Source organism: Trichogramma pretiosum, unplaced genomic scaffold (genome assembly GCF_000599845.2).
Source record: "Trichogramma pretiosum strain Unisexual culture from Peru unplaced genomic scaffold, Tpre_2.0 scaffold51, whole genome shotgun sequence".
Taxonomy (NCBI): domain Eukaryota; kingdom Metazoa; phylum Arthropoda; class Insecta; order Hymenoptera; family Trichogrammatidae; genus Trichogramma; species Trichogramma pretiosum.
In genome coordinates, this window is record NW_019641226.1 from 479,696 (window position 1) to 506,234 (window position 26,539).

General features: G+C 42.2%; 2 protein-coding genes across 2 annotated transcripts; both read right to left on the minus strand.

Annotated features, from left to right (window-relative positions):
• Positions 1-7,284: 7,284 nt before the first annotated feature.
• Positions 7,285-8,214, minus strand: LOC111693527. The gene is made up of 4 exons (XM_023458268.1): positions 8,205-8,214; positions 7,923-8,121; positions 7,730-7,839; positions 7,285-7,655 (listed from the first exon to the last, which is right to left on the minus strand). Exons 2-4 carry the CDS (start codon positions 7,996-7,998, stop codon positions 7,305-7,307), a joined length of 537 nt encoding a protein of 178 aa, XP_023314036.1. The 5' UTR covers positions 7,999-8,121; positions 8,205-8,214; the 3' UTR covers positions 7,285-7,304.
• A 13,536-nt stretch (positions 8,215-21,750) lies between these two features.
• On the minus strand, positions 21,751-25,075 carry LOC106660276 (homeobox protein bagpipe-like). The gene is made up of 3 exons (XM_014383207.2): positions 24,379-25,075; positions 22,248-22,470; positions 21,751-22,128 (listed from the first exon to the last, which is right to left on the minus strand). The coding sequence occupies exons 1-3, from the start codon at positions 24,893-24,895 to the stop codon at positions 21,801-21,803; spliced, it is 1,068 nt and encodes a 355-aa protein (XP_014238693.1). The 5' UTR covers positions 24,896-25,075; the 3' UTR covers positions 21,751-21,800.
• Positions 25,076-26,539: the final 1,464 nt, after the last annotated feature.

Genomic DNA, 26,539 nt, shown 5'->3' on the forward strand with positions numbered 1-26,539 from the left:
CTTTATCCTGCTCTCCTTCGCGTTATTCCGCTGCTCTCGTGCGCGATGCTTCTTCATTCTCCTCGTCTTCCTTTTCTTCGGCTCGTTCGCGATATACACCGACGAGGCAGCTCGTTGCACATCTCGAGCACTAATGCTCGTGTTATATCCGCGTGCCGTCGCCGCCACTGCACTGCTACCTTTCCTCTCTTCTTCCATCCCTCGTGTTTCACGCTATTATATTATTCAAATTTCCACGTCTCGAGTTCACTTGGCCATTCTCTTTCTCTCTCTCTCTCTCTTGCTCTCGGCCTCGTCGTGCCACTTTGTCTCCAAGTCCAACGTCTATATTTAATGATAATTCAAGCTCGAGCTCGACTGCTCCAACTGCAACACCTATTATTTCTTTCTTTCCGTAGCCCTTTCCAGCTATTATTTTTATTTACTTTATTACCGAGCGGCTCGACATTCCTTCAAAGTGCATTGAAAATCGATTTGTCGACGATAGTTACGACATCCCAGCGTTTCTAGCTGGACTCGACAGTATCGAGTTTTGCATAGTTTAGCTTTGAGAAAAACCTGGCCAACGTCCAAGTCATGATTACAAAGTTTATTAATGGGAATATGCGCGCCGAGAAAGGAATTATCGCGAGCCGAGCGCGATCGGCAACAGATACGGCAAAGAGCGAAGAAACTGCACAAGTCGATTGCGTAGCTGCAGCCTAAGAGAGGCAATTAAAGCAGGTGAAAGGTATTGGATGCCTGGGATATCAGTGATGAATACCCAATCGAGAAGAACAAACGGCGCTGCGTTGCACAAATGCAGGAGCAGCTCGAAAGCTCGTCGCGCTGCGCCTATGCGGCTCGTCGACAAACTCGGCTGCTCTCGTTGCCACCGTTGGTACTTATAATCCGAGCCATAACCGAGAGAGAGACTCCTGGAAAGCAATCAAAGGGCACGACTGCACAATGTCCGGCGGCGCCGATTCAAGAATAAACGTGAAAAGCCTCGTACGTGCCTCGATGATCACTTGCCGGGCCGGGCGGCAATAACGCAAGCAATAATAGACGAAAAAACGAGGCTAGTAGCCGAGGTGTCGATGTGTGTGCTCAACGCTTGTATTATAGTGCGAGGCACACGCGGCTCGGCAAGCTCGGCAACGCGTCATTTTAATAAATTTGCAGCAAATCACGGAGGGAGGCGATTTTAGTTGCAAATCGCACGAAGAGCGAATGAACCGACAAAGGAGCCGCTCGCCGACGTTCAAAAGGACCGCTCTCTAATGCCTCGAGACCGAGAGCACTGAATGCGTGCACACACACACACACGCACACTTGTATGCGTATATTATAATACACGCGCATATAGTTATATACTGCTGACTTTTTCTTCCGACTGGTCGACGAGTCTTTTCTATCCTCGCGCGACTCCCTCGTATACGGTGCGTGAGTGTCTGCGACTTTTATTATTCTCATTCTTCTCGTCGACTAACTGCTCTCGCGTAGTGTATAGCGCGTTACATGCTGCTGCACCTTCGACGCATTATCATATACGACACATTGATGACTAGACCACGAGAGCTGGCCCCGGCCGATCTATTATACGATGCTATATTGTATGTGTACCGGAAAAAGACTCGAGTACTACGGGTTATATTAGCGATTCGAGCCGACTCTCGGTGTGTGCGAGCGACCACAGACCGCCGAGCGAGCCGAGAGGACTCGGCATCTTTTTCCTCTCCTCGCGCCGTTTACGCTTATATGCGAGATCTCAGGATTATTCAGCTCCTGTGCCTCTCACGCTTTTGCGCGCTCGGCTCCAGTCAAAAATCTCTCGAGTAATGTATTAATTACGCTTCGGGCGCGAGTACATGTTTCGCGATATATATATATCTGTCGCTTTCCAAGGCAATAAAAGCTCGGATGCTGCTGCTTAAATTGCCTCGCAATGGATTCATAATTAGTAGCAGCCTACTACTTTTCGAGCCAGTCCGTTTATTTCCCATAAGAATAAAAACTTGTTTGATCATTTTGATTCATTCATTCCGTCAGTCATGTCCTCGTTGATTAAGACAGCTAACTTTTATACTTTTTCTCCACTTGTTTCGCACGTGTATGTATACTACGCTGCTATATGCGTGAGCATAAAAGAACCTGACCAGCTCCTTTCAAGCGTTTCCGTTTTTTTGGCAGCGAAAATTCATCCTCGAGAACGAAGCCAGGATCGGAGCGAAATACGTTTTTTTGAATGGAACCGAGAGAGAGAAGGGAAAAAGTCAGATGGCGTGTGATGGCAGCTAAAAGAAAAAGCCACACCGCGTCACGCGTGAGGAAGCCGTGACAAAAGAAGTTCAAACATCGGAGCAGCAGTGCGCCTGGACTACGTATACGTACGTACACATACGTAGACACTTGACAGGGTGTCATTATCCGCCACTTCTCATTATTCTTTTGTGTTTCGTTGACACAATATTTTGCCGACTCGAGCAACTGCTCTCGTGCAGCTAGCTCGGCTTACTTAGCGATGCATTTCGTATACATGTACAAGATCGTTCGATCGGATTCGAATCGGGTTATTTTTCGGAATTATCGCTTTACTCGTGGCATCCAAAGAATAGCCTAGCTGGGAGGTAAAGAGCTCGAAGGAAGTAAAGTGCCAGTTCCATTCGAAATAGGCACTGGAATAGAGACGCGACTTTTCGGGCGATATTTAGTACGGAGAGCCTGTCGGGGCTCGCGCCTCCAGTGCAACCCATTGTCTCGGGGCTGGCGTGCGGTATATATAGACTCGCGCGCCAGCATGTAAAACGATGATTTCTCGGCTCTCTCTCTCTCGCTCACTTATACTCGTTCCGTGGGCTGCTGCCGCTGCTGCCTCGCTGCGTCCGAGAGCTGGCAAGGACCACCCAGCAAACCTATACTTACCGAGGTGTCGGCAAATTGAGCTATAGATGCCTTGGGTGTAATGTGCAACGGGAGGCTCCATCGCCGCGTCGATACCATCCGGTCTCTCTCTCTCTCTCTCTCTCTCTGCAAAAGGCTATATAGCTGCATCATGAGTACACTCGTACACATTACGTATCATGTATATACCTACACGTAGGTATTACGTACTCGAGCAAGTCGCGAGCTATTAAAATCAGCTCGCGCACTCGACTCGCCGCGTGCTACACTCGAACGGGTAAAAGGGAATGTATATCTGTATCGAATGATGCGTGTATATTTTGTGTCAGCTACTTGGCTGCGTATACAAGCTCGGCAGGAAAAAAAAAGCGTCGAATACACGATAACGCCTGCTAGCCACTAATTTCTCTCTGCCACCTGCTGCTGATGGCGTGACTCACTTATACATGACATTTACATGATTTTATATTTAAAGGATTCGGTATAGCTAATGACGCGCATAATAATAAAGGCGTATACAGGTTGGAAACGACGCGAATGATTCTCGCCGATCGATGTCTCAATTCCCATGATGCCCGTGCGATTTCCCGAGCTAATTCCAACCGCTGTCACACTTATTTTTGCAGACAAATTAAGATTTAGAGGCTCGATAAAAGTCGATGCTTTGTTTTTGCTTTCTTTCTGGCTTCTCGGAAGGCAGTACTATTACGCTCTGGCATGGTGCAATTCGTCGCGGTATTTTGCATTCAGTCAACGTCGTTCCGTAAATCCTCTTTTCCATTGTTTTTCAGGCTCCGGGCTGGAGATGTGAAAATCAATGAACGGACGATGAATCAAGGACAAAGGATCGAACTAACGACGAGTCGTCCATTCCGTACAGTGCAGCGTCAAATTCCCGCCAAGTAGTATATTATATAAAGTTCGCACAGTCAGCGCAAATCCAATCAGGAGACCCGTGTATATATAATAGCTGCATGAAAGGCGCATCACGGGGTAGAATAATAGTCGGGCTCTGCAGCTTGAAAAATAATCCATGAATGTGTATCTCGCAGCTCGGATCTTTGATCGCGGCGAGCTGCAACTTTAGTGCCTCGCCGTACTCGGGCCACATGCATGGGATACATCGATGCTTGATCAATGATACGCGGAGCTCGACTCGTAGTCTATACTACCTATTCCCTGGCGCGCTGCAGTCTGCACATGTACGCGTGCGTGTATAAACGAGCGGCGATAATACGCCTCGGCTCGAGCGTGCGAGGCGTCAATCAGCCGTCGTTCAATCAAGCGAGTTCCTTTGCACGCCTCGCGGCCCTCGTACCTACACAACAACTTCGTGTTGTGGCTGTGCGGGCCGTGTGCGTGCGAGCGCGTTCTCTCCTCGCGCTCGAGTTCTACGCTCAATCGAGCGCGCGAGCAGCTTGACACTCACCATCGAGACGATGAAAAGATCGTAATAAGCCGTTTAATCCTTGCTCGACGAGCCAGCTCAAGATCTGCTGCTGCTATGCGGCCCCACAGCGAGGCTTGCGCAACAACGATTTAATCGATCGGCTGCTCGACCAGACAAATTCGTCGCTCGTTAGCTTGGCGCATTTTGTGCGAGCCAACACGCGTCGAAATTTACACCGAGCTCTCAACCTAGAACTGCCCCAGTGCGCAGGTATATAATATACCTATACACTGAAACGGCGAACGAGCACTAGTCACGCGACGATCAGCGCGCAGATACTCGAGCACTCTCGAGTTTCGGAACATCGATATCGAGTGTTGTCTCGTCATAATTCGAGTATAGGTCACTCGGACTGGTGGCGGGACTGTTCCCTCGTTGCGTCGTGTGCTGTACACACGATGAATCGAGTACCAAACGGTGTATACAAGGAGGATGCGATATTACCGGAGAGCCTTGAGTTTGCTCTTTTAAATACTTAAAATTTATTATGTTAGACGCATATTGTTTAAGTATTTATATGTAGTTCATCGGCTAATACATTATGAATATTAATATTACATAAATATGTATTTATGCATAAATTTTAGTTGTAAATAAACAAACCCCTTTTTTCAATCTTACTGTAGAATTTTAGATCTTTATTTCGAAATCTTACATTTAGTCATACATAGAAAAATTAATTTAAATAGCAGATGGGAAACATAGTAATTTTTCATACTTTTCACCGCAGTATTTTTTAAATAATATTCCGGTAGTTTCGGAACATATTTTCTTGGAAAAAATTGACAGATCTTCGTTCACTCTCCGCACCACGTACGCATAGTAGTGCGAATCAAAATCTTTTTCCTCGTAAGTTTCCATAGTAAAATAACATTTTTTATTGATTCTTACGATATTTATGATTTTACCAAATAATTTATTATGCTGTTGTATATTAATTGGTAAAAACATTCCTACTTCATAGTTAATGCCTTCTAACTCAATTTTTAGCATATTGAAGCAATCTTCTCTATCTGATTCATTTTCTATAAAAATCTGATTATTTATGATTTGGCACAGACGCAATTGCTCTTTTACTCCAATTGTGTACAACAGATTTTTTTTGCAGCTTGTAGAAGTTACTACGGATTTGATCGGTCGATGACGTGACTCGAAACGCATGGTCGAGTAATTGACACATGGTCCTAATAGTGTCAATAATCGAGGATAGTGTATTAAAAAATGATGTTTGGGCTTTAAAGGACCGAATAATTTAATGTAAAGCTCATGATGTTCTTCGATCAATGATTGCAAATAACTTTCATTATCTCGTCGAACAAAATGGCATGCTAAAATATCAAAAATTCGGCGAAGTAAAATAAATAATTGCCAATGCTCATCTTCCTCTTCCACGAAATGTCCAATAAATAAAGGTAAGTATCGTGTGAGGCATGAAATTTCGGAAGCGGACATTTTTAAATTGAACCGTTGTTTTAGATGATTCTCTTTTATTGGTGGTGGTTTGTTACAACCAGTGTGTTTATATTCAAAACATTCTATTTGTTCATTGAGGTCGTTCAATTTAAAAATTTTTTTATCGAAGATAAAAACTTTTAAAATTTGATGTATATCATAAGAGCACACGCCCTCCAAGAAATCGTGCAAAATGTCTATGCTTGTATTTTCCGTGATGTGAAAGTTTTGAATTTCGTGGAAAATACAAGCTTCTCTTATTCCGGATTCATTGACATTTTTTATTTTAGCGTCTAAATCATAATCATCACGTTTTCGAATTTTTGATTTTACTTCAATAGTTGCGAGGCTAGCTTCTTCATTAGTGAGTTTACAAATTCTGCAGTAAAAATCGGTTGTGAATGATTTCGTAAAACCAAAAATATCATTCAAGCCTAAATTATCACCTAACACCAATAGCAATTCAAATTTAACTACGAACGATTTAGAATCAACACAGATTTTCACTCCATTTTGCCTGAGGTCATTAGCCTCATCGACCAATTTATGGAAGGTCTCCCTGTTCGAAAGCTTTTTCTGCTGTTTAGAATGCATTAATAAGCTAAGAAAAATCGCACATAGACGAGAAGCAATACTAGGAGGTAGACACGCTATTTGAGAGTAGACCGCTGACATTTTATTTTTACCTGCACAGCTGCCCAGTGCATTTCCGCATTCACATTCATCAAAATAAATGAAATATGGAATCACAATATCTTGACAATGTTTTGGGATATATTTTTGCCTGAATAAATCAGCTTGAATAATATTTTTTATAATAAGGGGATTATTTTCCTCAAGTAATTTGGATCTATATTCCATTATGGAATTAAAAACATTTGGAATTTCCAGAAAATGTTTTAAAGTGATCTTTAAAGGCATCACAAGAGCAAATACTGGGTCGAAACTAACATAAGTGTGATTCCCTTCCGATTTTTTTTCTAATACATTTCCTATCTCAGGAACCTGCGGATTACGATAATTGATTTTACGTAATAAATTGAATCTATTATCCTCTGTATTAAGTGGAACAAACAACGTTTTATAATCGTCAAAAACGGAATTTAACTTCATTTTAGTTCTCTCTGACAATTGTTCATTTTCTAATGCTTCTAAAATATCTGCTCGAAGAGATGGTATGAAATGATTTTGATTAAATTTATCAAAAAAATCAATCACGGTATCAACAACCGATCTAGGCAAGTTAGAATCTGCATAAATATTTAAAATAAAAATTAAAAGTTCTTTGATTAAGAAAAAAAGATCCATGATAATAAAGATTCAAAGATAGGGCTATAAATAATAACAATAGAATACAAATTTGTATTATTTTTGTATTGTATTTAACAAATACGTGATTTTTACTTAAAAATGAAATTTACATCTGATAAAATACAAATCTGTATTATTATATCTGTACATATGTTTCAAAAGGATGTGATGTTTAATTTAAAAATTAATTAACATTTGAAAAAAAACCTTATTTCTTATTTATTTGCAATTTTTCAATTAAGTTTTTTGTCACAGCATGAGTCTTATAGACAAAAAATAAGCTCTTATTCATCGGTATCTTATAGATAATAAATTGAAAAAAAGCATGAATTGGCTCACAGGCAATGGGCCATGAACGCAGAGCTGCTTGACACTTAATGCAAGTTAAAATAGCTTTGAACGGATTAGAATAACTTATAATAGTTCCATTAAATACAAGATAAGATTTTGAAATTGATTCAATCGTTCCACATAAAATTACATACAAAGGTATCCTAATAGAAAGTTTTTCTAGAGTTTTTTCGTGATTCTCCCTATCTACAGCTAAATTTGAATCATCCTGTAAAAAAGTATTTGTGTAATTAAAAATAAGAATGAAGAAAATTAGAATAAAGTATGGGTAGAGAAGCTTACCTTAAGATGTAGAAAAAAAGCATCTGCAGCTTGCTTTCTAGTGATCCCTTCGTGAGTGTTGTTCAAGTACCATGGCAAAGCGAAAAGAGCCAATAGATTGTCATGTTTACCTGTACAAATGAAGCAAACAGATATAATTATAAAGATGCACTGACATCGATTATCAAATATTTACATGAAATAAATTAATTACCTGCATCTATTAAAGGTTGGTGCTTTTTCTTGAAATTTTTTATGTTTTGGCCAGAGGCAACTTTCACAATTGCCATAAATTTTTCAGCGATGATTGGCCATTGAGTTTCAAAAAAAGTTTCACTTCTTGCATAAAACTCGGTAGTTATTTTAGTAGAAATATAAAATTCGTTAATTATAGTCTCAAAATCAGATACCAACTGCAAGAGACCATGTAACATAATAATAATTATAATATTTGTAAACAATTCAAAGATCTATATTTTATAAAGTGGTAGATTACCAATGATATTGACGAGNCACGATGACGTTTAGTTAGCAGCGCCACGGCAGTTTGAGTGTCGTATTCACGACGCTGTGTGCGGCTCACTCGTTCGCCGTTTCAGTGTATACCTACTGGTGGGGCAGTCGATGCGCGCGCTCTATAGGCAGCTTTCCTCGCGTGTGTGCTGCATGTGTATGTGCTCCGAGCTCCGCTGTCCAAGTCTCTGTGTATGTGTGTGTGTGTGTGACTCGTGTAATTGGCTTCCAACTGGACTTCAAAGGGCGCCGCTCTCCTTCATCGCGCCGCCATACGGCCGACGAGCGAAAACGAAAGAGCCGACGCGAGGACTGAAAATTATACGCAAACGCGCTGCTGCTGCTGCTGCTGCTGCTGCTGCAGTAACAGGAGTGAGGATTGCTGTTTTATGCTATGCATGCTGTGTTTGTGTGTGCACTGTGGATGTGTGTGGTGGATGCGGAGCCGATCGAAGCGGCCTCTCGGTGCTGACGCTCGGCAACTCTCGCGAGTCGAGATCAGTCTCGAGACTCGACGATCGACTCGGGATCGGTTACCATGATACACCACAACGTATATATACGGACACGGCTCGCTGTCTCGTTTGGCTCGATCTCTCGATTCGTCATTAATCTCGCGTTTAAGCGCGACCGCAGCGCAGTCCCTCTCACCCGCGATCGGCTTATATTCTCGAGCGATTTTGCAGGCCGACGCTCTCGAAATTCCAAAAGAATCTCTCTCTCTCTCTCTCGCTTTTGCCCGAGCTCCCTCCGAGCTTCCAACGAATCTAACGACTGAATCGAATGCGCAGCTAACCGCTATTAGGATACAATAGAGTGATTATTCGATTTCACCGCGAGACTCTACTACGCTTCTCTTAGATAATCGATACGAGATTTTTTGCCGTTTCCCCCCCTGCAGCCTAAGCCGCGCTGCACTGGCTTTTCACTCGCTTTTTCTACCGCGCCGCTTTTTCTTTCAATTGACGCGATGCTTAAATCGTTAAACACAAGAATGGCTTGCTATACCTGCCATTGAAGCGATTATATCATTTTCTGCCGGGTACCTCGTAATCTGCTGCCCTGGCCCCCTTCCTTTTCATTGTTTTTTATAACTTTTTTTTTTCTTTTCAATTTCTCTGCGGCTAATTATAATAGCTAAGTTACTTGCCTTTCGCACAGTTGACAGAGCTAATTGACGCGTGAATCGACTGGGACAACTATCTCAATTACCCGGCAGACAAGAAAATTATAAATCGTTCCGTCAGTCTTGCAACAATACTTAAAATCGGACCCGTCAACGAACTCTTGGCCAGAATAATAGACGACGAGTCAAAGCAATCGATTCAGCCACGAAGGTAATTAGAAGACACGTGACAAAGGAACAATTCAAAGTGACAAATTGCAGAATATTAGTAGCACAAGACGGATTTCTCGGTACGTGAAATCGCAGGTGAGATTAATTTTTTGCCCAATTACCGGCAGAACATCATAACGATGCGTTCGCTTTGGATTTTTGGCAGAGCCAAGCGAGAGCTCTGATTAGGCTCTCGTTCTGTAATTGAAGGGCAAAAAACACGAGGACAAAGAAAACGAGAGGCTCATACGGGACTGTTTGAAGGAAAAAAAGGGAAAAAGTATTTGGCGCCTCGCTTGGGAGCATAACGAGGACGATTTATCCAATCAGGAGAGGATCCGCAAACTTTCTTGGGAACGCGGGCGCGCGCCCTCACATGTGTCGTGGATAGGGAAAAAATCGCTCCTTTTTACTCGCTCGCTCTCGTATTCTCTCGTATATATGTATGTAGTGCTGCGTACGCGCGGCGACGTCCCAACACCCGAGGACACGGGTCGTTTAGGCGGCTCCTTTCTTCGATCATTAAGAGCTGCCGACGAGCAAGCAGCGCGACTCGTGTACCCTCGGGGCCAATTTTATTCGCTCGCTGCAACTACGTGCAGCTACTCAAACGGTGAGCGAGTCAAACGAAGTCTGCCTGCCTTGCCTGAGCTATTGTTTTTCATTTGTTATCCTTATAAATTTTCATCCTTCACGTCTACTCGAGCGTAATAAAGCAAATTCCAATTCCAACGCAGCAGCATTACAGCTGCTCTTTTTAGCTATTTATTGTCCAGAACAAATTAGTCACTCATGCGACCGTATTAACCATTGTGATTCCTTGTAATCTTGAAAATTGAATCATTTGCTCGTTCAAGCGCCAATTTCTTGATTTCGTATTAAATATTGAAACGAGGTTATCTACTCTTATTGCTGTGACTGGCAAAAAAGGCACTTTCTTCACTAGTAGCAATTTTATCCGTATTTTGAAAGCAGCACCGATGAAAACAAATGCGGCTTTAAAAGCGTGCCTAGTAACAGGAAATAACAAACAGGTGTGTACATATGTGTATCTGGGCCTGAGCTACTATATAATCGTAGAGCAAAATCGAATTGTCGAATCGGTGTTCGTTTTAGCGCTACACCATTTTTACATCTTCGAGGCATTAAGAGAATGATCTATGGATATACGCTTTTTCAATTCTATCGCAAAAAATAAGAAGCCAATCTGCAAATGCGAGTGATGAATTAATTGATTGACGAACGAAATTAGTATGTGTACTTAGAAATCTCGATTAAATCGATCCTTGCGAGTGCCCTCGAGTCGTTACATAATTTTCGCAGCACAACAGCCTCGCCGCTCGTAGCGTGTTTTCCTCGAAGCATTTTTGATGTGAAACATCTATATTCGCGTTTGGTGTCAGGGGTAAACCCGTAAAAACCGAGCGTCCGTCCGTCCGTCCGTCCGTCCGTCCGTCCGAGCGAGCGCAACTTTGGTAGTAGAACTGCCTATACAGCGTCGGTTTGCGCTACGCGCTGTGATTGGCTGCCGCGCCAGCTACAGAACTGCTTTCTGCTGCTGCCCGCTGCCGAGACTCGACGCGCGTATGCCTGTGTTACGTATACGCACGAGGCAACGTAACAGCATAAGCAACAGCAGTCGGCTCAGCTCACGAGATTGACTGCGACCTGCGTTGAGATATCTTTCTCTCTCTTGCTTATGCGTATCGCTAATACATATAATACGTACGTGTTGTCTATGCGTATACGTCGCGAGACTATGCACTATCATGCACGTTGTCAAATCTGATACTTATTACTGCATGTATGTATACTATACGTGTCTATGAGTGTGTGTCTTCTTAAGGGAAGTCGAAATTATCATGTTATATTAAGATATAACGAACGATAATAGCTCAATGCACTAATTTGATTAATAAAACAAATTGAAAATTGAAAAAATTAAAAAAAAACAGCTGTTTATGAACAGCCGCAAGATGTGAAACATCTTTATCAATTAATTAAAGAAAATTGGAGAATTTAAAAGTAATCGAACAAGTAAAAGTCGAAACAAAAAAATAAGTAAAAAAAATCAAATTTTTCTCCTCTTGAGGCTATTAACACGACTGTAGAGCACGACTATAATACATACATATTATGCAGTCCTCTTATAATATTCACCCCTACATACATCGCCATGTATAATTGGGCTCTTTTTCTTTCTCCACGATATATTCCATCAATCATTTTTCAAAATTGCCCACCCTTGCATGCTGCACCTTCATATTTTCGTGCTGGCACATCGTGCCTGTTATACTTGTTTATTAAGCCAACTATAAAATATCCAAAATAAGTATGGAAAGAGGAAATGCTTTACATATAAACATAATTTTGCATAGCGTTGTTAATTATTTTAAAAATGTGAGCGGATATAAAGGAGCTCACATTTTCTGATTAAGTCATCATTCTGATCTCATTATGCTAATTAATTCAAAAGAGCCTTAAGTTACGAGTTTTAACGTGTTCGTTGAAATCGGTGACTATAAGAGTATGAATTTATAATTCCAAAATAACAAACAAAAATCATGGAAAATACATAAATATTATAAAATCAACTATAAACATCTAAAAGTAATGTAATTTCAAACTTAGCTGAAAAACTTTCGAGTCAAACGATACTATAATGAAAATATCATCATCTTGCTCGATAATCGAATACATATCATCACTTCAATGACTACCCTAGATCGTTGAACATATGGTTTTCTACAATGAGCGTTCGATGCAATTACCTCTGCAGCATTGCAGAATATAATGCTTTGGTTACGTGCATCGTTGAATATAACTGTTATATTCTATTATTTCTCCAAAATTATTCAAACGTATTCAAACGTAATATAGTTTTGATGAAAAGAAAATTGTTATGTTTGTAAATGTATATTTCTTACAGGTATTTCATTTTTTATAATAATTTCTCTTAAAATGTATAGATATCATTACCGATGAAATGTTGTATTTCTATTATTTTATTATTTTGAAAGTTGTTCCAGATTTTCAATTGTCGTTTCACATGTTTATTCATTTTCTTAATTTTGAATCTATTTTAGAAAATTTCTTCCAAGTACTTCAAATTTTGAAGGGAAAGACTGAGCTTTAATTCTAATTTAGTTGAACAATTTTACAGTTTTTGATACTTCATTTTTTCAATATTTTCATGTCGGAAGTTTATTAGGGTTATAATTTTATAAATTTACATAATTCACAAAAAACTACGATGTAATATTATCTTTAGAATAAAAACTAATTGCCAATGAATTCATAGGGAAGCTGTACATTAAATTGATTACAACGTTTTTATTTATTATTTTATTTAGGTTACTATACCTCTACATTTATATCATATTAATTTACTGTATACTATATATTTATCAATCCTAACTTATTATTTGTCAATATCATAATTAGTTCAATTAATTTTGTAGTTAAGTATCTGTTTTAGACATTCTAATGAACTTAAGAAAAACATCTTTCATACATAAAATTACTTAAATCAATCTTATTTTTTTATGAGCTGAACGAAATTCCAAGCTTACTCAGGTAAGATACGTATAATTTAACAATCAAGTGTTAAATTGAAGAACTTTGGAATATCTGATGGCTGCATTTACACTTAAGTTTCACTGTTTATGTGAAACTTTCGAAAACTTTTTCCAACATTGTCGTGTCTGACGAAATTGTATTTGTTAGTAAGTACAATTAGTAAACCTTGGAGACTGAAAATACTTTTAATGGATTCAGTCGTAGGTTTCGTAAATGCTCGAAATGATGTGTGCGTGTATACGCAAAATAAAAGGAGTGTTGTATGCTGCGGCTGGACAAAAAAGAAGCGCCGGCACACACAGAGATTCTGTATTATAGTTTTATAAGACATCGCTGCTTATCGTTGCGCCGTGAAACACTTTTTTTTACGGCCACGAACGGAGGCTAAGTCATCGCCGATTTGGGATAATATGGCCCAGTGCTACTCGGTTACGAGAAAAAAACTCGTCCGCTGCTGCTGCTGCTGGTTCTGCTGCTTCTGGTGCCGCTGTTCGATTTTATGACGTGTCGGCTTCGGCGGCCTTTGATTTAATTAACCGTTTTCGAGGCTCTGGGTGCGCTGTATATAGTTCATCTTTGGCCAGCTCGCTCGTACCTGAGCAACAATAAAGCCTCTCTTCTTTGAGCCTCGCATCGGATCCGGCCAAATGCTCTTTTCCGCTACTGCTCGATGACTCGACAACCATGAACAGACTGTGCTCACCGATCCTCCTTAGCCTGTGAATTATTATTTCTCCGCCAATTGTTTTTTGTCCTTCTTTTACATGGCCTGCTGTATACACATATTGATGCTTAGCAAAATTGAAAAATATATCCAATCTACTTAAAAAACTTGTCAAGTGAACATCTACAAATTATTTTTCTTTAGAAAAATTTTAACGTTTATTTTCATACGTGATTTTATTTATTTATAAAGCACAAGCATAGGCGATGATATGAGGAGAAAAATATCGTAGTGCCTGACCACCGTGGTTTTATGACAAAGATAAAAAATTGCTAATGATCCAAGCAAGTGTATTCATCTTCCTTTTTTCTTAATGTCTCTGATAAATTATTCGAATGTTGAGCTAATTCTTACAAAGCCAGGCAAAAAATGATATTTTATAGATTTATCATCACTTCCATTAATTCGAACAATAATTCCGAGAACATCGCTTAAATCAGTACCAATAAAATTAATCCGCTTGCACGCACCTATTAGTATAAAATACGAGCTAGTAAAAAGATTCCTTTTTTTTTAAATATTTTTTTATTTTATCAATATCACCTGGATTCCGGGTGGTCTAACCGATGAAATCAACGACCTTACGTTGATATTTTTATTTTGAGAAAGATGCTGGTACCACATTTACGGCGATCTTTTGACCTTTTCTTGGCCGTCCTCTTATAAAATAGCAGGCAATGACGGGCGATTGACACGTCTTTTTTGCCGCCAGACGTCTCGGCGTGAATTTTTCCCAAAAATTCGGATTAATCAATTAGGCCCGAAACAGTGCGCCGTCCCCGCCTTACTTTTTCAGGCAACATCTCAATTCGCAGGCAGCGGCGCGAGATTCGTCAGTTAAAAAATATAATTTTCTATCATCACATTCGTTGCGATGAATCAGTAATCGGCAGCAACTCATCGGCCATTTAGTCACCGGTCAAATTGTCGTCGGATTTCTGAGTTATGTCGTAGGAGAAGTGGGAGACAGAAAAGTACAGGAAGATCGCAGCAGCAAATGCGTGTCTCGCGTCGAAAGTAAACCAATCGTTGGTTCGCAGCGAGTCCAAGGATCGCTTGATTTTCGGTGCGATCGATCGACCGGAGCTGGAGCGACGAAAAGCTCGTTACAAGCGACGAGTCGAAAGTCTGCAGTGCACAAAGTACGTAGACGCGTGAGGTAGGATAGCAGGGCCTCGCAGTTGTTATAGGCGAGACATGCAAGCAGTTGCTCGCTGCTGCAGCGCGTTTATCCCTTCCTCGATGGACTGCGCTCGCCGAGTCGGCAGTGCCGTCTCGCGGTCATCGCAACCATCCTGTGCAGTGCAATGCGTCATGGAGCAACAGCAGTAGTCCTTCTCCCGATTGGCCAAGGGGCGTTCAAAGACTCGCCGCCATGACTACCCCGCCGCCGCCGCCGCTTGCTCTGTGTGCCTAGCTACAACAACATATCCAACTTTGCGCATCGACTCTTTTGTTTGGGCGATAAACAATGCGCGATGCGGCAACGCTGCCACCATGTATACAATGTATAGAGAGAGAGTGAGAGAGACGGAGCGAGTCGAGCACTTAGCGCGCACTCAAAATGACAAAGTCCGTTGATTGTCGTGCTATTATAATAAAAGCTGAGCTGCCGTGCAAAAAATGACTCAGGATGTGTTCAATCTATTAGTGACTTATGGTGAAATTAGTAGGCCTCGCTGTGGCCGCTCGAAATTATTAAAGCTGCCCAGGTAAACTGCCTTTTTCTGCTCATTTGACCGCGCGACGCCACTGCACATGACTTTGGACAAGCAATTAGCACCGAGTTCGAAGCTCGTTTTTGGCCGAGAATCGCTCGAGCCAATCGTGCCAGAGCCTACAATCGCTTTTCGAGCCAAAGTCCGTCGCTGGCCTATTATCGTTCGCAACGATATATGCACGTGTTTCTCCGTACTCGACGATCGCGTATCGCTCAAATTTTACATAAGAGAGAAGCGTCGGCTCGATTCGCCAAATGACAGGTGTCGAGCACACACATGTAGAGAGACTGTTGAATAACTCAAATGCAAATGTAGGCTCGCTACATTGAGCGTGGAGCCATGTCATTTTTCCTTCGCTGTTTCCTCGGCGAAGCCGCAAACTCGAGCTAATTGTTAAATGGTTTGCTGCTGGCTCGAACCTCGGAAAACACACATACACACCCCCTCGCTATTCGCAAGCAGACACGCATAATAATATACACTGCTCTCGCCTGCGATGATGTAAGCTTTTTATGCCACGACCTGTACTCGAGCTCGATCGACGTAGACTGGAGCTTTTTAGCGCTCTAACGATCATTTTTCACCTCCTTTGACTAACATTTCAGACTGTTTTACATTTTTATCTGCTATTTGCGAATATTACTGCATGTGTCGAGCTGCAGCATTTCTGCATAAAGAAAAAAAAACAATTGTATCTGTTGTTGGGTAAATGAAAGGCTTCGTGCATAATTAATTATCTCATTAAAAAGAGACGCGCCAATTGCTTCTTTTTCTCTTTACTAACACGTGACTTATCGATCGCAACATCATTACGAAAGCTTATTAAATTTATGATGAATATAAATTAAAAAACCTAATGTGCTGAAACGTGTATTAGATGTGTGAATGATGACTCGACGAAAGTCGCGGTATAGTTTTCGCCTCTGTCTGCTTCTGTAACCGGTGCAATACGCGTATACAATGTATTTTATGCTCAGCTATAAAAAGAAAATATTTATTAACCACCGTTTTAAATAATTTTCATCCCACAACGGAGATTTATAGCTATACGAGTGCTCTATAGGCTGCTTCGGAGTTTCATTTTTTATAGGCTTTGTTACTTAGCCTACTTTAGCAGCAACACTTTCAGCTCTTAACTTGCTTCAAATTCTCGAAATTGCGTTTCTATGAATAAAAAATGCAGGCAATTTAGAAGAATTACCCAAGAATCGATAAAAACTATGCGGTACTCGAAGAGCGAGGTGTATTGTGAGCGCCACCTATGCGGAAATCTAGAATTATAATTGATCACCTTCACATAAGGAAATTTTTTAGCCAACGTCGATAAGTTATCGACTGTTGCAATGTTAATTTATTCTGCTGGTCAAGAATATGGTAATAGTTACCCACCAACTTCCAACGGTCGATAAAATTTGTATTATCGACTTACGAGAATAGTGTTATTTTGCTTGATCTATGAAATTTGTCTTTTCTGTTTATTTTCAAGTTAATAATAGTCCAAATACTGAGAAATAATTTATCATTCTTTGGTAAGTAATTGAATAATGTATTTAGTTACAAAGCGTAGTATAAGCATCTCGTTAAAAGGAGGTATTTAAAAAGCTCCGTTTAAATGCCAGTAAGACTGCAATTTTAAGTACACGCGTCAACGTCAAATGTGACAAATGGTATATTTTAAAAATATTGGTCTAAAATATCAAGACCGATGATCGACGAGTATTTCTTGCAACCGCGAACACGGGGAAGAAATGCGAGGATAGCAATTGACACAGATCTCAGATACGTTGATAAATCAGGGCTTTGGGCAATAAAAGTAGCTAGTACAGAGCTCACGTGCTTTATGCAACGGAAGCGCGTCGGGTCATAAAGTGCCAGCTCGATCCGACTGGCTTCGAGCTGGCCGATGCGGCGCACAAGACAGAGGCCAGAGGGAGAGCTAGAGAGAGAGGATCGTTTATACGCGCGCATATAATAATACAATCTACGTATTATCGAGAAACGGTAGCCGTGGCTCTCTGACTCGTTACAATGTAAACTAAAAAACAATCGTTACACGAGTCGCTGGTTGCGCGCGAGGGGCCGTGCGCCTGTCAGTAATCGTGTTTGACAGGTTCGCATCAAGCGAGCCCATATAGTCATCTGTTTCCCGCTGATCGGTCCGTTTATTTTTCCAATATGGACGCACGCGGGGCGATGAGGCCTGCCTCGTGCTTATACGAGCTACTCGGTAATTTCTTCCTCTATTTATAGATAAAACGACGATATACATAGCGCTCGGGTCTCGAGACGTGTAGCGCTGGCTGCTGAAAGGCGGCGGCGACGGCGGCATCTCACCACGCACCTACTATACCTCTACTGCCTACTCCGCGCTAAATAGCCTTATTTGCCTCCGGCCAATTTGCGCGCGAGCTTTTTGCCATGCGATCGGGAACGATCGTGTATCGACCGACCCCCGATGTTATTCTTTCGGCTCGAATTTTCGCCACCTCTTATTTTAGACTCGTTAACGAATTTTCACTGAAATTCTCGCATCCATGTTATTCGCGAAGCCGTCGAAAAATTTGACGGAAATTGTCGAATGATAATTCTCAAAGAAATGAATTAGCTGCCTCCTTCGACTGCAATTTCGCTAAGTATCTGCGGCGAATGTGAAGGAAAAAAAGAATTCTCCTCGATATAGCGTAAAAAGCGTATTATATAGAGCTTACGTACGACCCTACATCGAGGATAAAACGTCGCTGATTGGCCGCTTGCAGTTCCAGACCGTCTTTAGTCAATTTTCTTCGCTTCGTTGAGAAATTTCTCCTTTGAACCACCGGAAAAGAGGTAATACACTTTTCTCGTAAACTTATATACCTCGCACGTGTACTGGCACTTGCGACTCTTTTATCGACCTTTTACCGATACGCCCAGTCAAAAAATATATCAAAAAAGAAAAATTTAAATTACACGTTTCAAGTAAATTTTAACACGAAAAGATGTTTCAAATTTTGATTTTTCGTAGTTTTTTACTTCTTATGCACTTTCATTGAATATTTTAAAAAAGAAACTTTTTTTGTGTTTTCTTATAATTCATTTGTATTAAATTTATTTACTAGCCGTAACTCTCAAAGTCACTTGAATTAATACAGTGACTAGGTTTCGCACATATTGGGATAATTTCTTTTTTTGTTATCGTTGTGACCTCCGAACCAATAGGGTGTTAATAAAATACTATAGCTACAATGAGGAAATAAAATTGAGCGAAAAACTTTTGGATGATAGAAAAATTTGGCAGAGTTAACTAAAAATCGCGTCGTTACGAAATTAAATATTGATTATTATAGAAAGAGTGTTGAAAAAGTGAAAACAATCGAATGATAAAAATGTAATAAAAAAGTTTATATTTTGAAAAATATATTGCGCATTCAAAGTGGCACTCAATCAAAAATTCTCAAGCAGCCACATTATCAAGATTCCATCTGCAATTCCCAGCGCGTTAAGTAGACACTCATAGTACAGGCGAAAATTAGCATAAGTATTAGCAAATCGAGGCGTCTTCTTGTAGGTAAAATTACTGGTTCGAAGTTTGAGATTTTCTCCTTGGCTCTTTCTTCACGGCCTCGGCTCGGCTCGTTCTGATTCTGTATAACCCTCTTCTAGTCCTTTTTTCCACGGAGCATAAAGCGGCTCTATGTGACACGCACTTCGATTTGAGCTGTTGCCAAGGAAACTGGCTGATTGCGGCAAGGCAGTATGTATGCTCGATGCGATTTATAAGGAGGACTTTCGTGGCAGATAGCTACAGAAAGATAAAACTAAATATTGAATTTCCTCGAGCAGTTTCAACCGAATCAAAACTTTTATAGCAAACCCTAATTTAACCGTTTCAGGATGTCACTAGTTTTAACGCGCTTCAGTGCGACGCTGTAAAAACTTTCTGACTAGAAACGAGTCAATTGCTTCAACAGACAAATTCATTTCATTCTGGCGCTAAGAAGAAAGGAACAATTTGACGCTCAATCAGGTGACAGAAGCTAATTTTCATTAACTGTTAATGGTGTCGAGCTCCCCATCTCTCTCCTTCTCTCTCTATCTCTCTCACTATCCGGTACTCTTCTTCCTTTTCTCTTTTACCCACTTTTGTTCGACAGCGCATTACGATTATCTCATTTGCTCCTCATCACCAAAAGTGAAACTTTAATTATTTCAAAAAAAGAAAATCCTAGCTTTAAACATAACAATAAAATGTAAAAATAATTATTATTTAAAGATAAATCAGTAATCATAGGGAAAACAATTTCGATGGGCAAGCTCAAAAAGTCAGATCGAATAAAACTGCCAAGAGAAAGAATAGGAGAGCTCGACAATCGACGCGAATCAAGAATACATGGATTTACATTTGAAAGTATAATCGATTCTTCGGCGTGCACGGCTCGTTTCACTGTCAGCCACCTTTTTTCAGTCACCTTTTTTTCATCCGTAGGACGAAAAAAATCTAATAACACTCGTTGCGCACGAAAAATGTAAATCGCTCATTTCAATTTTAGTCATTTCTTTTCTTTCGGACAAAAAAAGGAAGACGTAAAAAATGGCTGGAACAATCTGTTGAAATGGCTGCGGCCGGCTAAAACGATGAAATTGCAAAAAGCCACAAATCGCTGCACGGAGGACGATTGGAGAGTAGCGATCGGGCCGGATGATCTGCGAATTGTTTAGGATATATTCGCTATATGCGGCAGCTTATACTGGCCTCGAGCGAACTGCACTGCAGCTACAGCTAAGCGAGAAACGGAGTGAGCATTTATACGACTTTAGGCCTGTTTATAAATTATTGTAAACAAAACGACGTAATGGACTGCAGAAGCGGTCATAAAATTTTTATCCGCCTCAAGCTGCATGTACGCATTGAGAGAGAGGGAGGGAGAGAAAAGCAAAAAAGCTCGGACGCGTCGGCCTGGAATTTGTTTTTTCACTTGGAAAGGTCAAAGCTGAGGCACAAGTCAACCGCGAGAGTTCATTTCACAGGCTTATTAATTTACTATGAAATCAGAAAAACGTGTTAAAAGACGCGCTCGTGTCATTCAGAGAAAAACACGTGGAAAGTGGTGAGAATTTTTTCTCCGTTTCGACGTTGTTATCTTAACAGCAAGGTCGATAACAAAAGTACCATATAATTACAAAGATCTGTCAAGATCTGCTCGATAGGAGCGAGCTCGTGCGTGCGCGCGGCGAGAGACATCGTCGGGCCTTGAATAAACAGATCGTCTTGCATGTGTGGGCATATGTGTGCGTACGTACGTGGGTGCGCGTGTGCGAGGATAGGGCCACCCGCGTGTTATTGCTAGCACATCTCGCGTAAGAGAGACACACTTATGATACGAGTGAAAAAAGGCGGCGGCTCAGCGGCCGATACACCGAGCTCGCCGCGTAAGGCACAAGTGTCACCCTTTTTTCCAAGATCTCCATCATCTGGTCGTTACTACTGTTCCTGCTGCTGCTACTTCTGCCTAGGCCGCTGAGCCGCCGATGTTACTGAAGATTCGTGCAACTCTTTTTCCACTCCTACGCAGTTAGCTCTCGGAGGATTGTGAATAAATAAGAAGCTCTTTTTATACGTACATTTATGTCTATTTTATTATCGTTTCATTTTTTTTTCTCACATGGCTACAAATACATACATACATAAGTTTGCGGGTCTTGGACATACAAGATAACTTTACATTTATTTACATGCTACAATATTCAGAGTCGTCGGAGTTTGCTTTTACGACGCGATGCCTTCCGACGCGCACTTGTTTTCATACCGAGTACCGCGCTGCCGCTCTATACATTATCTAAATCGTAAAATATTTGCCTACAGTGAATAGTAATAGTGCTTATTTCGCAGCCGGATATTTCGCGTGCAATAATACTAGTAGTTGCGCAGCCGTTTGCTATACCACCTACTGTCCTACACATGCGATCGATTAGACGACTTTATCGTCCCCGCTCGAGTTTCGAATCTGCACGTCGCGTAGTACATTTCTTGCCGAATTTCGATCGCAGCAGGTACGAACTGGTGGCTTTTTTTTATTATCCAAAACGAATCGTCGCGTACATATTAGCTGCCTACATATTATAATATATCATATAATTTCTCGGAAAAGAAACGGAAGATTTGTTCGTTTTTTCCAGTCGGACATTGACGCAATGCGTAATGAGAAGTTAGTCTAGAGCGCCTCGGTGGCTCTGGATGTTTCAAATTTTGTCCGGTTCGATCTTTGGTGCCGAGTCGTCGAGTGTGGGTATTGGCAGACCAGTCGGCGCAGCGCCGCTCGAACAGAGCAGTGGGTGATACGGCAGGCAGTAGTACGGAAAGCCGAGGGCTTTACCCGCAGGCCCCAGATGATGATGCTGCTGCTGCTGATGCGACTGTTGCTGGTGTTGATGTTGGCCACTCGCCGCCCGAGCTTGCGCCAACTGCTCGTCCGGATGAACGAGGACTCGCACGGCGACGCGTCTGGGGGAGCCGCTCGAGTTTACCAGCGCCCCGAGCTCCTGCTGCTGGCGTCGCTTCGTCTTGTATCTGTGAAAAGCCAATGAAAAACGTGCGACTTTGAAATTAAAGAAGCAGAAGAAGCGTAATCGAGGAAATAGCTTGGAAATGGCTGCGATTGATGTTCGCCGTTTGCGCCTCGGGCTTACCGTCTATTTTGAAACCAAATCTTGACTTGTGTCTCGGTGAGTTTGAGGCCTCTTGCCAAATCCGCCCTCTCCGGGCCGGAGAGGTATTTTTGCGCCGCGAATCGCCTCTCGAGCTCGTAAACCTGCGCGTGCGAGAAAGCCGCTCTGCTGCGCTTTTTTCTGCCGGACCCGGACTGCTGACCCGGGTGGCACTGCGTCTCGTACATCTCCTCGTCCATTTCACCTGCAAAATCATCGTCGCGTTATCATTTCCGATCGGCAGCTTATGGCTCTTTAATCTTTGTATGCCGCCAGCGCTAAAACGTATCGCACACGTGCCGTGCGCGTAGCTCTCCAATTTGTTTACCCTTCGACTACTCGGTAATTTCTGCCCCTTCTCCGCGTAAGCGAAGCCTACGCATGATCCAACCAATGCTCGTGCGAGTCTGTGTCTGTGCGCGCGAGTGTGCAGCGGAAAGAGAAGAGTCCGGCTCGAGAGAAAGAGAGAGAGAAAGAGAGAAAAAGTGAATGACTGTGCGTCTGTAATGCACATGGCTCAGTGAAATAAAGGCGTTATTTCGTCGAGAATAAACTGAATTATAACGAGGCGCTGAACAAGCTTCAAGTTTGTAGTCTAATTTCGAATCCACAGCCGAATGCATCTCTTTAGTCATGCTCGGCCGTTGTTATACCCGCGCGACTCTACACTCTCTCGGTGCAGTAGACGATAAAGGCAGCCCCAAAAAACCGAGCTCTCGTCTTGTTTGCGAGCTTTGAGATTTTGTGAGTGCAAACAATTCGGTTTTCCAGACTACTTGCGCTCCGCAAACACGCTTGCTTGTTCGTCGCAGATTTTTTTTTTTCAATAAAATTCCAAACGATATGTGTTGACGCGACTCTGCGCTACCCTCGCTTAATGGCTTTCAAAGCTCACCGAGCTTGTGTCAAAGCAACGCAAACATCTCGAATTACCCAGCCGCTCCGTTTACCCCATGAATCCAAGAAATTACTTTTTTCCGATGAGCACTTGAGCCACGATGTATACGCTGAAAAGTTATTGCAAATCATAGATGATGAAGCAAAAAAAAAATGTAAAGGTGTACAGGTTTGTAGTCAGGATGGAAGTAATACTGGTAATTTTCGAAGTGCACGCCAGGCGTTTTGAATGGCTGCCAACTCGTTGATTCGGGTGCATTAGTTGATTGAGGTTTTGCTTGCGGGCGATACCGAGCTACGATACCTGCCCGAAGTCGAATGGGGAAAGCTTGAGGTCACGCACTCATCTCAAAAGCACACAAATTTATGGTACAAAGACAAAATCGTCGAATTTATATTTTTATAAGAGTATAAAAACCAAATGACGAATCAACGTACACGTGGTAGAAGTTTACAAAAAGCAAATACGCGTCTTTGGTAATCAAAGTTTATCAATTTTCCGAGACAAAACCGAGGATTCGCTCAGTGCTTTGTATGATTGATTTTTGTCGAGGCCAACGTCTCCACTTTGTACGAAGAGACAACAGTAGGAATATTCGTGTCGATGCGCGCGCGAGTTGTGTACCCTCGGCGATACCCGATACGAGATTGATTTCAGTGTCGTTTGGGTTACAGTTTCACGTGTCGATGGGGTATTTATAAGCTTTTAAGAATTAACAGGCTGAACGAGGCTCGGCGGAGCATGACCTGCAAATACAGATGATCGTTTCTCTTCGAGTGTATTATATGTCACCGTAGCTATGAATTTCATCGGGCTAAAAGTATTACATTTACGAGCTAATGATTAAAAGGCAAGCGAAAAGCTGGAAAGACGCGGAGGATGAGGAGCTAGTTCGCGTGGTATGTAACGGGGTAAGCCGCAGGCTCAGTAGCAGCGATCGCCCGCACGCACGCAGCTATACACGATGCCAAATGCACTTGTGTGTGTGGCACACAGCTTATGAGCAGCACTTGTGACGTCTGCTAACGTCAAGTGGCACTTATGCGTACAACTAAAATAACGCTCGGCAGCTCTCGGCTTTTAATAATGCCCGCGTTCTCCTTTCGCTCAATTGATATTCGCTTATTTTAATTACCGGCCATTACTTTTGCATCGTTTATTTTTACGCCGACGCGTTACAGACTATGCTTTTTTTCATTCGAGTATATATCTCACCAAGGTATTTACTTTTGCTCATGTCCAGCGCCTCGTCCTGGTGATAGCGTTGCTGCTGCTGCTGTTGATGCATCTTCAGCTCCTTGGCTGTTCTGTGATGATGATGATGCTGATGATGGTAACTCGCGGCGAAATCGTCCAAGGGCTTGTAAGCGACCTGATGATCGATCTGTGGCAAGCCCGACAAACTCGCGAGGTTCGCTTGCACGAGTTTGCTGTGCAGCAGGTCGATCTCTTTGACCATGCTCATGTCGCTGGACGCGGGCAGACGCAAGAATTGGCTGAGACGCGCCTCGTGCTCGGCTCGGTAGCTCTCCAACAGGACTTGCTTGCTCTTCTGGAGAAATCTGTCGAACTTGTGCTTCTCCGCGTCGATTATCGCCTCCTGAGTCACTTCCGGCGAGGAGCTGCGGCGATTCAGTATATCGGCTATGCTGAACGGCGTCGGCTGGCTCGACTTTGGCGAGACCGAGGCTGCGTTTCTTCGCGTGCTTTCCTCCATTTTTCCGTAAATCATTTATCTTAATTTGTCCGACGACTTTTCTAACGTCGGTTTCGTAGGCCAAAACTTTGCGACGATAACGAAAAACACAATAAACAGTCGGGCTGCTGCTACTCGTTGCACTCACTAAAACTCGATCACTACTACTCGACGTACAAGAAGCTAAGTGTCAGTGGAACAGTCGCTCGGCGGACAAGGGAGCCGAGTTGTTACACATCACACCCTTTCGTCCTAGAGTGTGCTTGATTCAAGTGTACTCTCTCTCTCTTCTCTGGCTGCTCTCGTTTTTCGAATTGGTCTCTCCGACTGTTGGGTACTTTTCCCCTCTCTTACGCGGGTGTATATAGGCGCTTACCGCAGCGCGAGTTGCCATCTAGCTGGCAAAAGCTCTCTCGCTCTCTCTAGCTGCCTATCTCGCCGTCGGATCTCGCTGAGAAGGGAGGAGCGAGCGGCTCTGGCCTCGCCCATGCTGGCCAATGACTGGGCTCTCGCTCGAGCGGCGGCGAGCTTTTGCGCACGCGTCCCGAACTTACCATCTCGCTGAGAGCTTGCGAGTCTACTCGCAAGTACGAAGCTATATGCTTGCTTGAAGATTTGTACTTTGCTTCGAGACGACACGGCGATTGTCGCGATGACGACTTAGCTGGACTAAAAGCCATTGCAAAAATAAACCTACTCGTTTGCTCTTTCACAAATGAGTATCTTTTTTGAGACATTGTTTATTCTTTGACGGGATTTTTTTGCTTTTGCTTATTGCTTGAATATTTAAATGACATCATTGTTTTAATATATCTCAATAGATGACAAAATCGTGCTTATTTTAATTATTTCTCACGTTCAGAAGCGCACTGATTTTCTTACAGCAGATCCAAAAACAGTTGGAATTTAAGTCTCGAGAGAAATTGGTGAATAAAAAAAATTGTAAACGAGTTGAGCTGTAGATAATGCAATCAAAAGACTAAATGTTACAAATCGACTCTAGTAGCATAGTTAGTATAACTTTTTTAATTCAGTCAATCTCGCAATCTGACCTCTATATGCCGAGGACTTTTTTACATATGCCGCGCTATATATGATTATACGCATAGGTGTAGCATACACATTATGATTGCGTGGAAAAGTCAGAGCATATTTTAATTTTGCACAGAATTAATAAGGAAGTAATAATAGCAGCGATAATTCGGTTCGCGTCAAGTCGTGTATTGTACATTCAAGTTCGCCTCGAGAAAGATAGAGAGAGAGAGAGAGAGAGAGAGAGAGAGAGAGAGAGAGAGAGAGAGAGAGAGAGAGAGAGAACAGAGCTTTGTGTCAGTGGTGAGTATATTTGAGTGAGTGCACATCCGTATACATATATATATGTGTGTATGATTCTGTACTGCGTAGGCAGGCTGGAGCGTATATAGAGTGTGCTTTACATAACAATCGGCGCCTAAAGACTGGCGGCATTGTTCGCCACGTGCGCGCACGAGCTCCTGAGTTTCTCGCATATCTGCTCGTTCCTCGCGCGGCGCGTCCTGCTCGCCGCGCCGTGTGTGTCCTGTGTAGGTTTAATTAGGTGTGAACCACAGAAGCGTTAAACACGCCTCACTTGACCTGATGATGGCCCAGTGTGTAGCGCAGCTACTGTACTGTGCCGCGCGCCACTCCTCCCCCCGCGTA